The sequence below is a fragment of the Mixophyes fleayi genome, chromosome 7, assembly GCF_038048845.1.
Source record: "Mixophyes fleayi isolate aMixFle1 chromosome 7, aMixFle1.hap1, whole genome shotgun sequence".
In the NCBI taxonomy this organism is placed as follows: Eukaryota; Metazoa; Chordata; class Amphibia; order Anura; family Limnodynastidae; genus Mixophyes; species Mixophyes fleayi.
Window position 1 is genome coordinate 133886981 of NC_134408.1, and position 20858 is coordinate 133907838.

Here is a 20858-nt window from a genome sequence, read left to right on the forward strand (position 1 = left end):
TTATAAAGAAGGCTCTTATTACAGTTTGCATCCCTTGTGAGATTCATTGTTTTGTCTTCTGACTGTAATAATGTACAAACAAAATGTTGACGGTAGATACATTTATTTTTAAATCTGTGGTAAAGTATTGTGGCGTGAGCGGTTTGTCTACACATTTTGACATTAGAATATGTGTGAGCTTTTTCTAAAAAAAAATATTTTTATTTTTTTTTTATTTTTTTTTTACGCTTTTCGGTAGTTATTGTTAAAGCCCTTTCAGTGTAGAATTAAGAATTGGGTTTATTTTCCCAAACAATGGGACTGCAGTACAAATCAAACTAAAATCTTACCGCTTAATATACATTTGGCAACTGAATTGCCGCTGAGTCTTCTCCAACTCAATGTCAATATCCAGTTAAATTACAATGTTTGATCTTTAACCCCTTCGCCACAGAGGTGTTTCTCACCCCTGTGTTGAGCAGTTTTGGGCTCCTAACATATTTAATGCCTGCTAATCAAAAATGACCAGCAAGTAATAAATATACAAGGTATTGGCATATGGCCTTCCCTCTTTCAAAGAAGGGTACTCCCAGCTTTCTCAGTGTCAGGGTTCAGGAGGGAGGTAACTGCTCTAAAAGATGGGCTGTGATGCGCACACACAGTTCTAATAGAGGAAGGAGTCCTTTCCCTCGGCAGAGTCCAAAAACCAACAGATTGTGGTCGGAAGTGATCCCTATATGCAGAGAATGAGTGGGACTGATACTTCGCACTTCAGGGGGTCATGTATCGGACAAGTCCCTTTGTTAAGTAATGCAGTTTATTTGCTGTCTATGGAAGGAAAAGCACTGACACTCTGCAAGTGGAATATAAAGGAACTTCTATTGGATCGGGTGTACCAATTAGAACCTCATCTAGATCTACTCCGAGCTAAACCAAATTCCTGGACTGGAAGAGATTTAGGAGAAAGCTGGGACTGGATTTGTTGTGTAGCTGGTTAGGTGTTCTATAAAAGACATCCGTTCTGTTCTCCATTTGTTTCATGGCCAGAGAACCTAAGAAAATTGTGCAAGTCATACTGCGACTTAGACATGTGTCCCTTTTGTACCCACCTAATCCTCCCATCCCGCTTCACAACAGTCTAAAAGCAATGTAGCAACCTCCTACAGAAAGATAGCGGACTACTTTATGTCCAATAACTAGGGAAAACAGATAAATTATTAGATTTAAGTATTCTGAGTAATCTCCGATAACTGTGCATTTCCTGCGTGATGTGTGGCTTGTTTGTTTTTCAAACCATGAGACCCTTTTTTAGGAGTCATCAGTGATTACAGTAAGGCTCTATTTATTTATTAGTGGATCCATGCTGACATAGTCTTGACTAATTGTCACTGAAGCTTGTCATGGATGCAGATTGCATTGTAACTAGTAGTGACTCCTTGCACAGGGTAGCTGACTCAGCGATCATAAGCGAGGTCCCAGCTTTGCAGACCTGGAGGACATTCCTAGTGACATCACACAATTCAGGATGCGGTCTGTACAGGTTGAAACTGTCCACAGGCCCCATATCTGCACCATATTTGTCTTAAAAGGTTTATCTGTAAAAGCCATATCATGTAATTGGGACCCATTGAAATACTACATCAAAGTCCTGAAAATATATCTTCGGCAAGTCCACAACGTGCGTGGGATCTGCTATCCAGAGAGATCTGAACACTAAAATCATTATCCTCATTTATTTATATTGCGCCAACATGTTCCGTAGCGCTTTACAATTGGGGACAAACACAGTAAACTAATAAACAAACTGGGTAAAAAAGACAGAGGTGAGAAGGCTCTGTTCGCAAGCTTACAATCTATGGGACAAGGGGAGTTTGATACATGAGGTTAAGTCTACATTTTGCATTTCGGCCCAGTCAGACTGCAAAGGTAAAAGTGACTCATAAGCTAAATGATCCCGTCACACAACAATGTTGGTCAGGGGATAGTTGTCTTGTGTGAAATTGTGTAACGAGTGGCAATAGGGTAATGTGTGGTTAAGAGGGTGGTTGAGGAATATTATAAGCTTGTCTGAAGAGGTGGGTTTTCAGAGAACGCTTAAAAATTTGTAGACCAGAGGAGAGTCTTATTGTGCGAGGAAGAGAATTCCATAGACCCGAAAAAAGTCCTGTAACCGGGAATGGAGGGGGCAGGGGGTAGAATGGAGATAAAATATTACTTCTGTTCAGTGATGTCATATACACATACGTGATCACAAACCACTTTCTCCAACAAGCACTGGGAGGGGCACTGCAAAACAATTTAGGGCCTCATTTACATGTGCCTGAAAAAACCGTGCTGCAATGCCAGGGGTGCTGATTTGTCCTTCCATGCAGGAAAAATACTGGCTGCTTTTGCATGTAGCAAACCAATACTGGCAGCTTGTTTACACTTTGATTTACAGTTGATCTAGGTCATGTCCCCAATTTCCCTCACATTTTTCATGTTTGCCCACTGCTGCATAAAATGGCTTTACCAAGGTGCGAAATAGCTTTTACGAGCTAGGTTTCATCTTAACCCTAAATTGGGTCCTTTTAATGAGGGGAGATTGTAGAGTGATCAGTGTGGTGAAAGACTTGGCTCATTTTTAAATGTCATTTATTATATTTTAGAGTTTTCTGGTGAAGGTTTCTGATATTTTGAGCATTATGTCTAAGTCACAGATTCTAGTTAACAGGGAAACGGCAGTTGTCATTTAGCAAAGTATGGAACCTGAGGTGTGCATAGGGGATAAACTGCCTCCCCCAGCTTGTCCAGAGTGGGCAGCCTTCTGTCCAATATCTTTAGTTCTAAAAATAAAATACTTTATGCCACTAGCGGCTTGTTCATGTATGATGACTATTTTGTTTTAGCAGCTTATTTAAAATGGAATCCAGACCTTTTCCTAGTTGCTAATATGCAGCAACACTAAGAATATTTGTTTCGTTTATTATAGCCGCTAATACACGTTGGACGTCTTTGTAACTGGAGAAGCCTGCAGGACAGTGTGAGAGAGAGAGAGAGAGATCCTTTTATATTATGCAGACGAGGGATGTTATGTTTTGTCTATAGAACATACTTTAGTGCCATGAGATTAAGTACAGCATGAGCCTTTGTCATCTGCACTGGAAGTGTGGTCTGTCTGTGAGTGTTTACGTCTGCTGCTCAAAAAAAGAGGCTCTTTGTAACTTGTGCCAAGCTCGCTACAAAGAAAACCACGAACAAACCGTTCATTTATTCACTGTCTCTGACCAGGTTAGCTGGTTCCTGGAAAAAAAAAAAGAAATGGATTTAAGCATAAATGTACAATGGAGGGGAGGGGAGGGAGCGACACTATATTGTTTTATTTTATTTTGATCGAACACGCCTTATCTGTCAACCGTCGATGGTTTTAAAATGCACAAGTGAAATTAATATTATTTATAGGAGTTTTTGCATGTATCTGTATAAATATTGACAAGACATTATTGTCTTTTAGTAATATTTGTATGTTATCAGGACTAATGCATTCACTGCTGTAAATTATAAGGATATTAGAAGTACCATTGAATTTGAGAACTGTATTAAAGCTTTTATATAGTTCCAGTTACAATAGGGAGTGCATTGTGATTCTTGTGGGCAGCACGGTGGCTCAGTGGTTAGCACTTCTGCCTTACAGCACTGGGGTCATGAGTTCAATTCCCAACCATGGCCTTATCTGTGAGGAGTTTGTATGTTCTCCCCGTGTTTGCGTGGGTTTCCTCCGGGTGCTCTGGTTTCCTCCCACACTCCAAAAACATACTGGTAGGTTAATTGGCTGCTAACAAATTGACCCTAGTCTGTGTGTGTGTGTGTGTATTAGGGAATTTAAACTATGCTCCAATGGGGCAGGGACTGATGTGAGTGAGTTCTCTGTACAGCGCTGCGGAATTAGTGGCGCTATATAAATAAATGGTAATAATCCCATGCCTCCTAACACACTGAGAATAATGACACACTAAGCCACACCCCTTTTTGATCAAACCACACCCATACCCCCTAAGACCGCCTATTTTTACAGACTCACATCCTTTATGAGGTCCGCAATTCGGCACTGTCCCGCCAAAATCTGGACATTTGGGAGGTTTGATATCCATTAGACAGCTGTTGAAGCAGTGCATGCTGGGATTTGTGGTTCCAAAACTACTAGAGAAACAAGGTCAAAGCAACCTGTGGTTATTACCTGTAACTTATGTCTGCCTGAAGTATGAGGATTTATTCCCGCTGCGTTCTGTCCAGTAACCAGTCATGTGAGCCGTAATAACAAATATTCCTCGCTGGTTACAGTATAATGAGCAATGTGTCACAGATGTAATGATTGCCTTCATGTAAATAACCATAGTGGATGTGATTCCATTCCTTTTATACTGATCCTCTAGCATTTGTGTCTCTACAGACTTTGGGCCAGAAAGAAAGAGATTTCTCGGCAGATTTAATTATGTACAGATTTGTTTTGAAAATTTTCACAGACCCAATTTCTCACAAGCTCCCCATCATTTTAATGTTTCTTTTGCCGCAATTAAATTACTTCACTCATTACTTATGCAAATGTATTTTTGCTGGAGCTCCGTCTACAGTTGTTTCACTCATTACATATTCAGCGCTGTCTGCTGATATGGATGAACATGATCATTGGGTCATATGTATCCATAAGATTCTATATGTAGCTCTTATAGAACACTGTAATATCCCCAAAGATTTTGTCAACATTCTACTGTAATAACATTGTGAAAGCTTTTGTGTGGTTTGTTTTGATAGTTTTGTTTTTGTATTGTTCAGGCTGATTTGTTTTGTTGTGGAGTTCATATCAGTTTTTTGTCATTCAATTCGTGTAGGAGTGTTACTTAGCAATTGTCCTCTGTATCTGCCTATTTTTAAGGACGGGATGTTGGATCTTGGCTCATCATGTATCTTATTTCAAATGGAGATCTATCTTCACAGCCTTGGGCAATGATGAAATGTGTCGACTAGCAAAATAACTTGATATAACAGAGTATATCCATTGTGGCGGAATCCCCAGCTCCTCTTGGTACTTATTTGAGAAAAATAGTAGCGATTCGCAAATCTGTATTTATAATCTATTTTATATTAATAGAGCAGACAATTTCTAGTAGCACGCAGACACAAACCCACCCTAAAATGTTCAGTACGCTATTCCCCAGTAGTTTCCAACATCTTCATTACTGGGACGGATGTCCAGATTAAATCTATCCCGGCAAACTGGGAGTCCAAAGCAATAAAAAATAGATTACCAATATGTTTTAAAGAACGATGCACAGAAATGTTTTCCTTTTTAGAAATTCTTCTTAAATCGGTTGAACGCAACGTTTATTTGATAGGAATAAACTGTTCTTTTTTTTTTTTTTGCTTTGGCGTTGCGAAGACAAGCGGCTATTGTAGGGCAGCAATCCTAAAGCTGACCATAATTATGTCTGCTAAAATTAAAATTATAGGGTAGCACATGAGTAAAATCAGCCATGTAGAATATGTATGTCATTTTGTTTTCACTTGCTCAACTAAGTCTATATTTGAGTAGTTTTATTTAATGAAGATAATTCCAAACATAAGTAAGGTTTGCCTATTTGTATTAATATAGATATTTTTTTTCCCCCCCAGAACTGTACAATGGTGGATAGTGGTATGATTCTTCCCCTACTTGTGATGGTAGCCTTATTGTCTCCAAGTATGGAAGGTGAGTGAGCGAATTGTGTTGTTCCTGTGTTTTGTTTCATGGTCCTGAGAGGTTACATATGTTCCTTTTTTTTTTTGTTTTTTGTTTTTTTGGTTTTTTTTGACAGCTACAGTGTTAAATCGTCAGGAGTGATACATAATTAATTTGCTTGTTATTCAGAAACTAGTCTCAACATCTGAAAAATCTCACATGACCTCGTTATATTCCAACGCTTTGCCAAGCTGTAACACACATCACATTTACGGCTTGTTAAACTCCCCCCTGTCATCCGCATATTTTGTAGTCCTAAATTTGTCATTTTAATGTTGCTGGACAGAATGACGTAAAAATAAAAACTAGAATTCTGATAGTATTTGCTTAATATCTGTGCCTCATCTGTAAGCTTTGCATATTTTAAAATTTCGTGCCGTGGAGCATGTTGGTGTTTTCAAAAATAAAGGCTGATGATCAGGTAAGGAATCCGCAGCATGAGAGATCTCCCTCCCTCCCTCCCCTGGGGCAGGTTACGCACTGCTCGCTCCGCTGACACTGTTATGTCTGGGCCCAACTTGTCTGGAGAAAATAAGGGCCATTTAAACAGACGAGCATACTTCGTGTGCAAATAAGTGACATGTGCTGCTGGTTTTGTTTAAGAAAGAATAGTGTGTTCATGAAAAGGATTTGTGTGAAGGAGACTTAAAGGTAATGTTATACTACATTTATATTTTTTTATTTCATTTCTAATGTAAATATTAATGTGGCAATCCCAGACAGATTTTTTTTTTCTTTAATTAGCAAGCTAAATATCTTTTGAAGCATGCATCTGTTAGTAATTTTTTCTTAGCCATCATCCTACAAATTATCATGTTCATTTCAAAATAGCTCTGTTTGGCAAAATGAAAGGCACACACCGGATCACAGACTGTCTGCATGTTATGTGACGAGAGAGGGGGGGAGAAGGCGGAGTCTCAGTGCAGACAGAGCTGAGAGGAGCGTTCCAAAGCATCTCTGCTCCCTGCATCATGTGTCTGTTACCATGGCAATCCATAATCATTAATAGCAGCCTGATGAGGAAAAATTAGTAAATACCAATATTATATCTTCTACTGTGAGGCATGGATGTATAAAATATAATTTTTCTGGACTTTACCTTTTTTCTCTGGTGGTTCTAGTAAGCCTTCTTGTCGAATTGCCACTGTCTGTCTCTTCCCCCAGTAGGCATGGCCCATTTCAACGGAACATGTGTGGATGGGATATAACTTGGCAAGGAGGTAACAGGAGCACAGACTCCCCTGAGTTGGATTGGTGTTCTCGGCATGATAGCATAAAGCTATGCATAGATATACTGTATTTCCCCATGTATCTGACGCTCCACTGTATAAGACGCACCTATATAAATCATGTGAAAAAATTGAGGATAAACATTATCCTCAATTTTTTCACAGAGTAATTGTGCAGCTTATACAGAGGAAAGACGGAATTCTAACGCTATTGTCAATTCTGATCCTGATGCTGGAAAGTCGCTTACTGTCCTCTTCGCGATGACCGGATGTCCAATCAGGACATTGAAAAGGTCCTGATTGGACAAAACGCCAAATGCAGAAACCGGAAGTGTGCGTTCAAACTGCTGTTCACGCGCCACATCCGGTCATCGCGAAGAGGACGGTAAGCGACTTTCCAGCATCAGGATCAGAACGGACAGAAGAAAGAAGACTTTACCGGACAGAGGAAGCATCTGACAGGGTAAGCGCTACTACCCCTGTATAAGACGCACCCAATTTTTAGACCCAAAATTTTGGGGAAAAAGGTGCGTCTTATACATGGGGAAATACGGTATATATTTAGGTAGTCCTATTAAGCTACTACATTATGAATTAATATGGTCATCTGTTTTTCTTGTGACAAATGTAAAGATTGTGTCGTCTATTACAACGTCGGGCGTGGGAGTGCTGTGTATTAAACCGCTGACCTCTGTTTACAGATGAGGAAGTAAAGGTGACCCCCGGGCAGTATAAATGTGTGTGCGAGGGCGTCTCCTGCGGCGCTGGAAACCACTGTTACGGGCAGCAGTGCTTCTCCTCCCTCAGCATAAATGACGGTGTCTTGATGTATCAGAAAGGATGCTTCCAAGTCTACGAACAAGGCAGGATGACGTGTAAGACCCCTCCGTCCCCTGACCAGGCGGTGGAGTGCTGTCAGAGTGACCTCTGTAACATGAACATCACGGCGTTCTTGCCAAGTAGTAAAGGTAATGTGACCATCTCTTCACTACACAGTGTGTCGCTTTGTTTTGTTAGAGAGGCTTAGAACACTCTTCAGAACTGTCTCTACTTGTGTGTTATTGGGGTTCTTAAAGAGTATCTTCCACCTATACAGCAGAGAAGGCCAATTTTGGGTTATCCCTCATTGATATAATGTATTTCATGAATATTGGACCACAGACCTTCTGTTCTTATGTTTTTATGCTTAACACAGGAAATCGGGAATGGTTGGCAATGTAAAAAGCAGCGAGTAAGATTTGCAATTTTGCTGTGTAATAAAAACATTTAATTTCAACAGTTCTGAACAAAGTTCAAAATCATCTGCTGCTAACAGGTTATGGATGGGAGGACAGCAGCAAAAGTCTGAAACTTAAGAAAAATTGTTGATAATAGCAGCTCTAATTTCTGAGTGGCCAATCTGACAAACCACTCGTCATAAAAATGCAACGTTGCTGCTAATATAGGGATATACATGGAAATATACACAAGGCTAGGGCTGTTATAGTCCCTGTTAATTTTGTTGTGAATGATCACAAAGCCCAGAGGACCATTTCCCTTCTCGGTGTAGGTTACGGTTAAATTATGCCCATATGGAAACTGCAAAAAAAAAAAAAAACAAAATGTGGAAGGGACTAAAAATAGCAAATCTCAGGAATAAACTATGTTTAATCAGACGACTATAGAAAACGAAGCTGACTCAGGGCCAACATATGCAGGACTACATAAGGAGTACGTTAGAAATGGTAGAATGTCTGGGTGATACCAGAGAAGTAATAAGTCTTTCATGTCCAAGTCCCTGTGATATGTGTGTGGCTGCATTTGATGCTTGACCAGGCGACGGGCTCAATTTAGTATGTCAACAGTAAGTGTGTGGATGGGTGCAGACGAACAGGAAGCGCGTGCCAGCCATGGGAGTGTGCCCAGAGCAAAATTGGCATTGAGGACTCAAGATTGAGTTTATAGATTCAGCACCGTAATCCATAGAAGGTCAAATGTGCTATAACAGAAGATGCCTACCCAGGGCCGGATTAAGGGAATGGAGGCCCCTGGGCTAAAGGGGCCTCCATTCCCCCGTGAGGGCCCCCCCCCCCGTGATCCGAGCTGCCCCCCCCCCCCCCCCGGTGATCCGAGCACGTCTGCTACAGTGGTAATTAGCTGTACACGTGTGAGCAAACCTCGACAAATAGATTGGGACGCAGATAAGAGTCGTGCAATATCGTAAACAGGCTCAGCGCTTGAATCTGAGCTGTTGGAAAAAGTTGACTATGTTGACACAGATTGAGCTAGTGACACCTGTTATTGCAAGTCATCATGTTTGTAATACCACTACTTCATCAAACTAGCCTAGAGCCCAGCATATCATGCTAGCCAAGAGGTGATTTGGTAGTATCAGCTGTTGGAAGTTATTGGAGAGCCAAATGGTCCACCAACAGTGACATACAAAGAGAACCAAGGGTGTATCAAGCTTGTAACTGGTGAGAAAATCAATGCTAGAATCACCACCTGTATGACCTAGTGGAGCGTGATGAGACTGTGTGTGTGTGTGTGTGTGTGTATATACTGTGAGACTACCAAGATGATGGCTAATTGCAACACGCTTGGACAATGTTCGGAATTATCTGCTGCTAACAACTTTACTATAACCTACCTCTCAACTATCCCGATTTCAGTGGGACAGTCCTGAATTTAGGGCTCTGTTCCGCCCAGGTACACGCTTGTCCCGCAGGTGTGAATGTTGGGGACGGGCAGCCTAACTCTTTACACCGATAGGCAGCTCCCATCGAGACATGACCACGGTCCCTGTCCCACTGCCAGGGACTTGCATGTTGGGAAGTATGCTATAAGTGCAGGATGTATCTCTTTTCATTCAAATTCATTTATTTGTTTCCATGTACTGGAATTCTCCAATTCTCATTTGCATATTCATGCCACTAAAATTAGGCTGCAAACTTTTAGAACATATACCGAACATGGTTTATGCAGGAGCTGTAATACCGAACTGGTGTGAATACTTTTATAAACAGCTGTGGAATATATTCTTTTCTAGCTGTGTCACTGTGACAAAGATCACATTATCCTTCACAGAGCTGTACATTTTAGGAAAATACCTTGCTCATTTCAGAGAATGACAAAGATAGCGATATATTTCACAGTTGGTCTCCGGTATGTTTCCATCAGTTCTGCTTTATTCCTACCTACCTCCTCCTCCTTGGTTATTAAAGCCCTGACACCACATCAATTTTATACCTAGGAGTGGTCTTACAATTATAATAGCCATCCCTCAACCTGAGCCTCGGTCCCACCCCTGTTGACCTGAGCATAGAGAAAGCTAAACCATTTACACAGCACAAATCCGGAATTTAATTCCCTTCTTTAATTCTAAAGAATAAACAGAAAAGATACCAACCCAGATGCTAACTTTGTCAAAAACAAATACTTTCATATTCAATTAGCTTTTGGATTCGCGGTAACGCGCGTTGCCGCGAAAAGTGCGCGTTCTTGCGGGTATTACGGTACCGCATTAACGCGGATATAATGTGTAATGATTGTAAAAGTCACGTTGGAATTATTTGTCCTATTTAAAAGCACCCTGGCTGCAGCCCTGTCGTTGTATAGGGTCACAAGACTCCATTGTGAATTTTAATGGACACCTTTTGTGTCTGTGTCTCATACTTGTCCACTTGAGACTTAAGCAAACACCTACATTGCTGTACCCCAATTCAGGTCATTAGTGTCCCATGTGCATCAGCGGATGAGGCAAAATCAGTCTTCATTTATAATTACATCCATTGTGAAGAGAGAACATTTTGCAATATATTAGAACAGGCAAAATCTTCCTTTTTTTTTTGTTTTTTGTTTTTTTTGTTTTGTTTTTTTTCTTTTCGTCAAATGCTATACCAGAGAGCTTACAATCTAATATAAATAGTGCAAAGTTTCCTATATCTTTTATTATCACTTTGCTATTGTGAGATTTATATATTCTGAAATGTGCTTTCGTTGTGGGGTCAACATGATTAGGACTGGTTGTGACCAGCTCCATTCATACAACAGGTATTAAATATTTGGTTTGGCAGCACAAGCTGATGTTGCTGTAATTGGTCGGATAAGTGTAGTAGCTGAGCGGTGAATAATCTTTTCAAGGGCGCTGTGCCTCTATATCAGGCCTGTCCAACCTGCGGCCCTCCAGATGTTGTGAAACTACAAGTCCCAGCATGCCCTTCCAGCTATCAACAGGTTGTCTACTGGCAAAGCATGCTGGGGCTTGTAGTTTCACAACATCTGGAGGGCCGCAGGCTGGACAGGCCTGCTCTATATAGAGCGATCTGCAATGGTAGTTGTGTCCTCAGCCACAATTATTGAATGTTATCTTCTTTTACACAGGGCGGTCACTCCATGGAGAGGTATTAAATTACAGTGTGGATACTCTGGCTATATTCATCCTGGCCCCGGTGATTGTGCTGATCGTGCTGTCTGCTGTGGCTCTGCTGGTCTTCCGGAAAATTCAGCAGCGTCACATGGAAAGATTGAGTACACGGGACGCGGAGTACGGCACTATAGATGGACTCATCGCATCCAATGTGGGAGACAGCACGCTTGCCGTAAGTTGAGGACTTCTCCTTGTTCAGGAAAGCCTCTCGTTGTTATGTCGTAGGGGCACTAAATCCCACATCTGAGATCTTTTAGATATGAAGTAAATGACATTGTTCAGTATTAAGGTAATATCCCCCTGTAGCTCTACTAAAAGGATAAGTATTCCCTCCTTGGTCCGTTACAGAATGCTTAAGCCCCTCCCACATCTTTAGGAAAGTATATTAAAGGGATCTGATACGAGTTAAAAAGGTGAGACTGCAGTCAGTTGAGCTGCTGTGACATTACTGGCCCTGCTTTTATGTATCAATCTATTAGGCCACACACAATGCATGTCTGCAGATCAAGGCTGCAAAGCTGTCACTCACACTGAGCCTGCGCAGTCAGTGAAACGCTTCCTCCCCCCTAACACGGCAATCTGCTAGGGTTGGATGAAAGAGAACACTGGACATATTAAGTATAAACTCTCCATTTATTTCAGGTATATTTTCAGCCTCCGTAATATACAGCCTTCCAAATATATTAATGTTTAAATACAGATTTGCTTTACAAGGCAAATTTGACTCCTATGTTGAGAACTGGTTTGTAGAGAACCCTTATATATATGATGCATCTGAAAGGGGGGTTTGGCTTAAAGGATGCGTAAACCTGCAAAACACCTAACATCTCTTGTCCGTTTAGCCTGTTAAATTATAATGCAGGAAACCTTTCTGAGCCTAAAGTGGCTGGTGGCAGAGTGCAGTGATTTGCTTTTGATTGCATAGCAAGCATACACGCAATGTCCAATATATTAAGTATAGCTATTGCTAAATTTAAAATAATATATATAGTATCATTTGCACAGCTTACAGCAATTCTACATTTGGAGTGTTTTTTTTAGGTGTTCCCTCTACAAAAAAAAAACAAAAAACCTCTCGTAAGGCGCTTAGAATATATTTTCACCTCTCTACCTTGCTTCCTAATACAATGACGGCAGCCGTGAGCACACAGTGATACAGCCACTCTGAGTGGTCGTAGACAAATGGGCAAAAAGAGATACGCGGGAGGGAGAATTAATTGACGACATTCCCCTGTACCCCGTCTGCAGCTGCTGCCAGTCCGCACTTGTGTAAACTGCAATAAAAAATAACAGCGTTGCGCATCTCAGTGGGCTTACACCTGTGATTATTGCTGGCAGTACATGCTGGGACTTATAGTTCTGCAACCAGAGACCCACAGGTTAACCCACAGAGCAAAATGTAGTCATCTTGGTTTTATATTATTGTTTGCAAATTGCTAAAAATATAAAAAAAATTGGAATCTATGCAGCTTGTTTGATATATCAGGGGTATGTAAAAATATAGGTGCCAGTCGAATATTTATTTATTTTTTTAACTTTTATGTTTATGCTATTTTTATTCAAGAATGTCATTTAGCACACAATGTATTCATGTTTACATGAATGTTTGCAAACATTACGTTCTACTAGTAAAAAGCAAAGTGCTGCCACCTAGTGTTTATTAATAATAATAATAATAATAATATTTATTATTATTATTAATTTTTACTATTACTGTTTATGTGGTCTCCTGGTTCAGTGTAAAATGACAAGTATATACATATGGTTACATTCTCACAGATTGAATATAGCTCGACTTGGCTTTGTAATAATGCTGAATGTGAAGTAATATTTCCACCCTATCCTCCTAGGATCTGCTGGATCACTCCTGTACATCTGGCAGTGGCTCTGGGCTGCCTTTCCTGGTACAGAGAACCGTGGCTCGCCAGATCACCCTAGCGGAGTGTGTAGGTCAGTATTCCATTTGATTATGTAGGAGCTCTTCTGATTGTATGTGTGCCATGGTTGAGACTAGACCAAACTGTAGCCTATTGGGGAGCAGAATATTCTCGACACAAACCTCCAGCCAATCCCAATATTAGAACATTCAGCAATCAGCTGACTCCAAGGGGTTTCAAAGAGTAGAAAGCAGAAGTATGGAAGGACTTATACTCTATCCAAAGTCCCTCCCCACACCACCTTTTAAAATAACTAATTTTTGTTATTTTTTTTTATTTTTTATTTTTTTTATTTTATTGACTTGTGGAAGCTGCCCTACTGACTCACTAGTAGAGGTTAGGGTGTGAATATCGGGATTATGTGAGTCTTAGGCATGGTAGCCCTGTGGTTATGCTATTTGGGGGAGTTTGTTTTAATTTACTTAAAGTTAAAAAATTAATAATAAAAACATTGTGTCATTCTTTAAGTCCTCTAATTTATTATTGCTTTTCAGTATTCATAAAGTGCCAACATTTTTTGTAACTGTACCGTTTTTATAACAGGTACACAGACAATAAGTAGGCAACATTTAATACAGACAGGAAAGCAGCGATAATATTGACTCTGATTATTTCTGATTATAAATGTGTAACTCGTGTGGCAGAAATTGATTTGCACTTGGATTGACTGACTGTGGTCCTGCCAGGGTCACCCAGGATTTCAGGGGCTAGTTTAGCACCTGACCCTAGATGAACAACACAAAACTAGACTTTGGTGAAACTTTTTTTAGCTGGCTGTTTGCAAACAGCAATGCATTGATGAAACCAATCAAAACAGACGGCAACATCTTATGCCTTGTCCACAAACTAAAGTGCCCACCAAAGAGAAAGTCATAGTGAGTAAAATAACTGCAGTAGTAGCATTAACCAAAAACTAAAAAAAAATGCATTTTATGACTGATACAATTTACAAGGGTTGTGTGACTTTTATTTTTAAAAAAATGAAATAAATAACATTTTAAATAATTGTATAACTAATTCCACATATTTAAACATTGTTACTACCATTGCAGTGTGATGCGTCATTCAAATGTAAAGTTTATTTTCTAGCCTGTAGGTGTCGCTGTTTCCACTGCTGTCTAGCCATGGCACAAATGCTTTCTATAGATTGCAATAGCCATTCACACATGCAGGCTAAAAAGGTGTATACATTACACTGTGTATGCAGAAAGTGATTCATAGAACTAGATGGTGCCGGCTTCTTCTTGAAATGCATATTACATTTACATAATTAATTTGTATTCCTCAAAATAATCAATGCCAAGTTTCCTGGTTTAAACAGATCATTTTAGCCTAGACTAGAAAGTCTGCTTGACACAAGTTGCATTATATTATCTTGCTTTGGAAAGAATATCCTGGGTAGTCTTGTGGCAAAATCCTGGTGTGGTTCAGGTTTGTCACCTTGTCCATACCTGCAGGGATTCCCCCTATTGTGTAAAGCTCCAACATTCTAGTAAGTGTCAGTGTAGAACATTTTTGGCAGAAAGGCTGGCGGCTTACCGACAGGCAGTGATAATGTAAGATGCATTACCGTTCAGCGCCTCTTAGAAGTGGTGTGATTGTGCCAAGAGATTCGGGTTACAATGTTGTCTCCCCATTAGTGGAATTGTCTTTCAGCTGTTCATATTAAACTGAGTTTTGATTTCATGTGTCCTCTACGGATCAAGGCAAAAATTCACTCTGCTGTGTCACGTGCTGCACTAAACGCAGACGTTAGGACTGTGCTATTAATGGGGTCGTCCTACACATAGTTCTAGTGTGTGTGTGTGTGTGTGTATATATATAATATTATGCTCATCCTGTTCTACAAGCAGTCACATGTAGTGCTGATCTTTTCCTGTGCAGCTGACAATCATATCTGTGCAGGGTAGTCAGGGTGCATGCAGTAATGTGCTACATCCTCTCCTTACCTGTATGGGAAAGATGGTCTCACAATGACCAGCGATAACACTGCCCAGAGATGGCTGTCTAAAGCAGGGCATAGAGCTATGCAGGTAATGGTCACCAGTATTCTATAGCAGTGGGAATGCCACAATAACAAACAGTCCTTTTAATTGTACCGTATATCTCCGTACATTCCAGGCATTTTGCCGGTTTTTTTAGGTATTGCATATTTGAAGTGTCTAACCATAGTGGAAGTGGATATTTAGCTCCTAGAGGGCTGCGTTTACAGTATCGCTGGCTCAGTCTGCAAAATGATTATCCTCCATGCATAGACAGCACAAATACTGCATCCATAGGATATACCATAGTCCTACCCTAAACGTGTTTAATAGTTACTTGTATTTATCAGTGCCCCTGGCTTGTGAGTTAATGCAATATATATTCTTATTTTGAATTAAAGGGCTTTTTTTTTCTTTTTACTATATTTTGTGTTTTACTTCGGGCAGGTGGCTAGTAAAATTTCTATATAAGAAATTAACCCAAATATTTTTCTTTTTTTTTTTTGTCTTAAATGTGTGATTGTCCCTTTGGGAGAGTTATCTCTCCAAAGCGCCCAGTGACGTTTCTGATACAGATGGTGCGTTTTATTTTCTAGGTAAGGGTCGGTACGGTGAAGTATGGCGCGGTCTCTGGCAAGGAGAAAGTATTGCTGTGAAGATCTTTTCATCACGAGACGAGAAATCCTGGTTCAGGGAAACTGAACTATACAACACGGTGCTGCTGAGGCACGAAAACATTCTCGGTAAGCAATTCCCAGCGTGGTAACCTACATCCTGGTACGCAGATTCACAGCCTAGTGGGACCTAAAGGATTTGCTGCATTAAGCCCGTGACATCCGGAATTCTCCAACTGGCTGTTGATGGAACTGGGCTATTGTGAGTGTCTGGGAATTCTTGGCCCGTCCTTCGGGAACACAGTTAAATGTTCAGTTTGGGACAGTGAGGATTTAATTAGTGAAAGCCTGTCCTGCATTCTTACCAGATGGCTGTAGCTGATGGGAATGTCAGACTGCTACTTGTTTTAGTAACTGTTTAATAGCAACTAGTGTTAATGGAAAAGTACCAGTCCGCAGCCCTGCGGGGTCTGGCTGTGTCCGTCTGGGGTGCCTGAAGATGTTTTATTTATTGATCTACAAGGACACAGCAAATTGTACCGTTCAGGATCATTAAATTCTTCAGAGACAAAAGAAAGTAAACCAGTGCGTCGCCTAATTAGGGCTCTATCCTGACCTATTAATGGTTTCTACCTTGTTGGTAGATCTACAGAATTAATGATTCACGTGGTAATATTTTGTCTTATAGTTCATATACATAGTCGGCATTATGAATAAAGCACAGACTGTACCCGTGAGTGATCAGAGAGACTGATTGATGGAACACGGGTCCGTGTCTGTCCAGTGCTCGTTCTAAACACACCTGTTGTCACGTTTGTCATAGGGATCACCCAACCTTAGTACAATGGCTGCAGGTGACCTTAATTAGCCAAGACCATTAATGTGGCCAAACGTGCTATTGTGGCCGCCTGGAAGCAACCGAATCCCCCCCTTCCTCCTTGCTGTTAGTGATTAACAGAATCTGGCAAATTTATAGGTGTGAATATATCATAAAAATTATTATAAATGACCGTTCCAGTAGATTTCACACCGCGTGGCGCCCTTGTCACTCCCACTTCGAGGTTGATAAGTTTTTTCTGTTCTGCCCATAAGGTGGAGCCCCCCCTTCTCTTTATATTGGCCAGGAACACTCCCCCCCCCCCCCCCCCCCTTTCCCCTCATTAACACCTTCATTGTCCCTGTCCTTCCTTTCGACTAGACTCTTGTTTTGCTTACTGTTCTATGTCGCTGGTCTGAGTTTGTCATAATGCCCAGGACCTTGTGAGTGCTCTACATCAGTGATGGCTAACCTGTGACACTCAAGGTGTTATGAAACTACAAGCCCCAGCATGCTTTATCAGCTAGTTATCTACTGGCAAAGCATGCTGGGGCTTGTAGTTTCACAACACCTTGAGTGTCACAGGTTAGCCATCACTGCTCTACATCATCACTTGTGGATCTATGTCTGATGCTCGTTTACTGTTCTTCAGTTAGAGCACATCTGACAACACTGAATGATTGTAGTTATTCACTCCCCCCCACCCCCCTGTTGTTGTTTGTTTGTTTTTAACGTTGTTGTTTTTCTTTGCATGGTTGTACAATTCTGAGAAAAATTTAATACAAATTATAAATAAAAAACAAACAAACAAATAAACCCTCAATGGGTGCAGGTGAAGCGTCCAGGTGTATACAGCCTTTTCCTGTTTCTTTCTGTAAATTAGAAAGCCGCAGAACATGTTTGGGCCACCGCACTTGTAGGCCAATAAGCATTTCCATATAAGGTGACCCAATTTAAAGGCTTGTGACCTTGCACATGTGACTTAAAACTTTAGAACAAAGTGCATCCTATATCTATATTGCTTTCAGGCTCCCGTGACTTCTGAGAATACCAATAGTCTCTCTTTAGAGACTGATGTTTTTGATTAGCAGTCGGCAGTGTCTGTTTTTAGAAGCCGCTCTACAGTTCTCCCATAACAACAGTGTTGGGTTTTTTTTTTTCTTTTATAAGTTAAATTCTTTAAAGTCTGCCTGTTTAGAAAGCTTGGTTTACTGAATCCTTCCTCTCCCAGAGTTTTCCACGTTCTGTCCTCCTTTTGTTTCTGCAATTGGTGCATTCCTGGCGTGTTGTTTTGTTTTACAATCCTTTACACCTGTAAATACGTCGGCATGTTCAGACAGCAGAGCGAGATATTCCCCTGGCAGGATGAGAGGATTCTGGATACATCGCCCTAGAAATCTGATGACGTGAAGCACCTTGACTGTTTTACAAGCAGGTTCTCGCTGTTTAGGCAAGCACCTAGTTTGCTGGCGGTTCTCACTGTGTAATAGCTGGATTACACATAACACCAGTAAACAGGAGAATAAGCTACTACTTGCAATGTATCTCACAACTCTGTAAGAGATGCCGCAGTGAGCTACGGAGATTAGATGCTGGATTAAAGCTTTCTAAGGAATAAAATGCTTGTTCTTTCTGTGTTACATTTATGGGTTTCTCTTCCTTTTTTTCCCCTGAGTTTCGTTTGCTTGTTGTACTATAGCACTTTTATAAATAGTGTGCTAAGAATAGTGTGTACTATGCATACAAATTGTTAGGCGAGAGGTGTTAGTTTTTGTTTGTTAACAAACCCATGTGCACACGGTTTAAAGTCTTTGTTGACTAATTTGACCTTAACTACTACCATTCTAAAACTAAATGGGCTCCGCTCTGTTATGCCCCATTACATTGCTATTCTATTTACACAATCCCTTTCCCTGCCTCTCTTAAATTAGGCCGGTCATTAAGAAAAAAAACCCATACGAGCCCTTTATTGTAGAAATGCCTAGTATATTACCTATCTTCTGTCCCTGCGTCCAGCAGGTCTGGTCTTACGTGGGCTTATGATAATGCATCTGTAAAAGAGACTCCGGGGATATTTATAAATAAACAGAACGTCCAGGACAATCAATCGGGTATGGTTATTCATTTATAACTTCCATTAGGTTGATTAAGTCTGATTGATTGCTATGGATCACTACACATTTGCATTTTGTTAGTTATATACATACTTAAACACCACCCAGCCCTGGTGTCAAAAAATAAAAATAGATTTGAATATAAATGTATTAGCACAGTGGTTAGCATCGCTGCCACACAGTAAGTTTGATTCCAACCATGTCCTAATCTATGTGGAGTTTGTACGTTCTTCCCGTGATTGTGAGGGTTTCCTTTTTGTGTTCTGGTTCCCCCCAACCCTCCAAAAACAGGTTAATTGGCTTGTGGAAAAGTGGACCCTAGTGTGTGTGCGCGTGTGTGTGCTAGAGATTGATTGTAAGCTCCAGTGGGGCAGGGAATGATGTGAGTGATTTAAATGTTCTCTGTACAGCGCAGTATGATATGACCGTTGCCTATAAATAAACAGTAATAATAATTAGTCAATAAAGAGAAATAACGGGATAAGGAAAAGGGTGTTAAGCTGATAACATCCATTATTACATAAGGCCTTAGCTCGATTCTTACTGAGAATTCTCAATCAAATATGAAGACACTCTGACAATAAGACACTGTGAGTCACAACATTCTATAAGCGTTACTTTGTGTACAGATAAATCTGGTCTTTCAGGCATAGTGAATTGATGCTAGATCCTGTTGCGGTCTGATGCTTGAGTGAAGAATTGTTCACAAGTGCCGCCATCGAGGTGATCTTGGGCAGTGTGCTTCACTATGGGCGGTATTCAATTGACGGCGGGATCGCCGAAAATCCCGCGCTTGAAAGATATTACCGTTAATACGGTAATATCGCGCTGGATTTCAGCTCGCGGCTCCCTGAGCTGCGAGCTGAAATCCAGCGAGTAAATTACCGTAGTAACGGTATTTACGCGCAGGATTACCGTTAACGGTAATAATTTTCGAGCGCAGGATTTTCGGCGATCCCGACGTCAATTGAATATGCCCCTATAAGTTATTGCTGTAAAAATAAATGTGCCTGAAAATGTAACAACAAAAACTCGCTTGTCGCTAAGTCGGCATCTATTAGAATAAACTAGAGTTATGCTCCGACTTTGTAAACGGCACACTTGTTCCAGTATTTTGGTGCTCCGGGGCTGAACACAATAGTGCTGTGGATGTCACACTCGTAATTCAGACTGTAACTTCCAGTCTAGAGCAGAGTACGTTAGATTGATGCTCACAATGGCAGATGTTATGTGCGTTCTATGATATTTGCTGTTGCTGTTTCCCCACCGACAGCCACTGCTCCACTTGCATCTCCCCTTCACCCTGTTATGAGCACATTTTCTCACCTGATCCTAGGACCACATGCTGTGTATTATATCTCCATGTGCTCAAGTGTCCTTAGAGGTCATCCACCCCCAGACTATATTGCTTTCCAGGCAGATTTATTTGTTTTCCTTGCTCTTATATACAGCAACAGATAAACTGGTTCTAATAAAAAGACCTGCGCTCATTTGTTTGTGTACAAGGAAATAAGAAAATCTACCTAAAACATAAAACTGTTTTAAAGGTGGGGTTTCCTTTTAAATGTCTCATGTTTGCTGTCTTAAGAGCCCCAATGTTAAATAGACTTGTTAATTGAATATTTTTTTTTCCCTTTTGGTTGAAAGCCTCTCCTAGCTCCAATTGCCAAATAACTCCCCGCTTAGGCCCGTTCTCTCAGATTGGTCCAATCAGATTAAGCAGATCCGTTCCCGCAGCACCTGTAACGGTAACTTCTGCCGACTGACAGACAATTTGAAACTGCAGCCAATGGACAGCTGTTGCTGAGCTGATTGTCTAACGCTTCCTTTCAGCGAGCTCCATGGCCGTTCCTGGTAGTGATGAATATCTCCTGAATCACATGGGTCTAGACGAGGGTTTATCGGCAAAATATAGCTCCTACATGACGTTCTCCTTTTAATGGGAGAAGCCAGTTTTGGACAGACCACATCTCTGTATGATATGACTGGCGATGTAAGAGTGGTCTTTCGGAAACCCTTCCTC

General features: G+C 40.8%; 1 protein-coding gene across 1 annotated transcript in view; it reads left to right on the forward strand.

The window, feature by feature from the left end:
• Positions 1-20858, forward strand: part of ACVR1 (activin A receptor type 1) — a 56548-nt gene that overhangs the window by 25490 nt on the left and 10200 nt on the right. Inside the window, exons 2-6 of the mRNA XM_075180840.1 lie at positions 5629-5704; positions 7665-7931; positions 11326-11543; positions 13222-13321; positions 15887-16033. Coding sequence (XP_075036941.1) covers positions 5638-5704; positions 7665-7931; positions 11326-11543; positions 13222-13321; positions 15887-16033 — 799 coding nt within the window. The 5' untranslated portion in view covers positions 5629-5637. The remainder of the gene's footprint in view (positions 1-5628; positions 5705-7664; positions 7932-11325; positions 11544-13221; positions 13322-15886; positions 16034-20858) is intronic.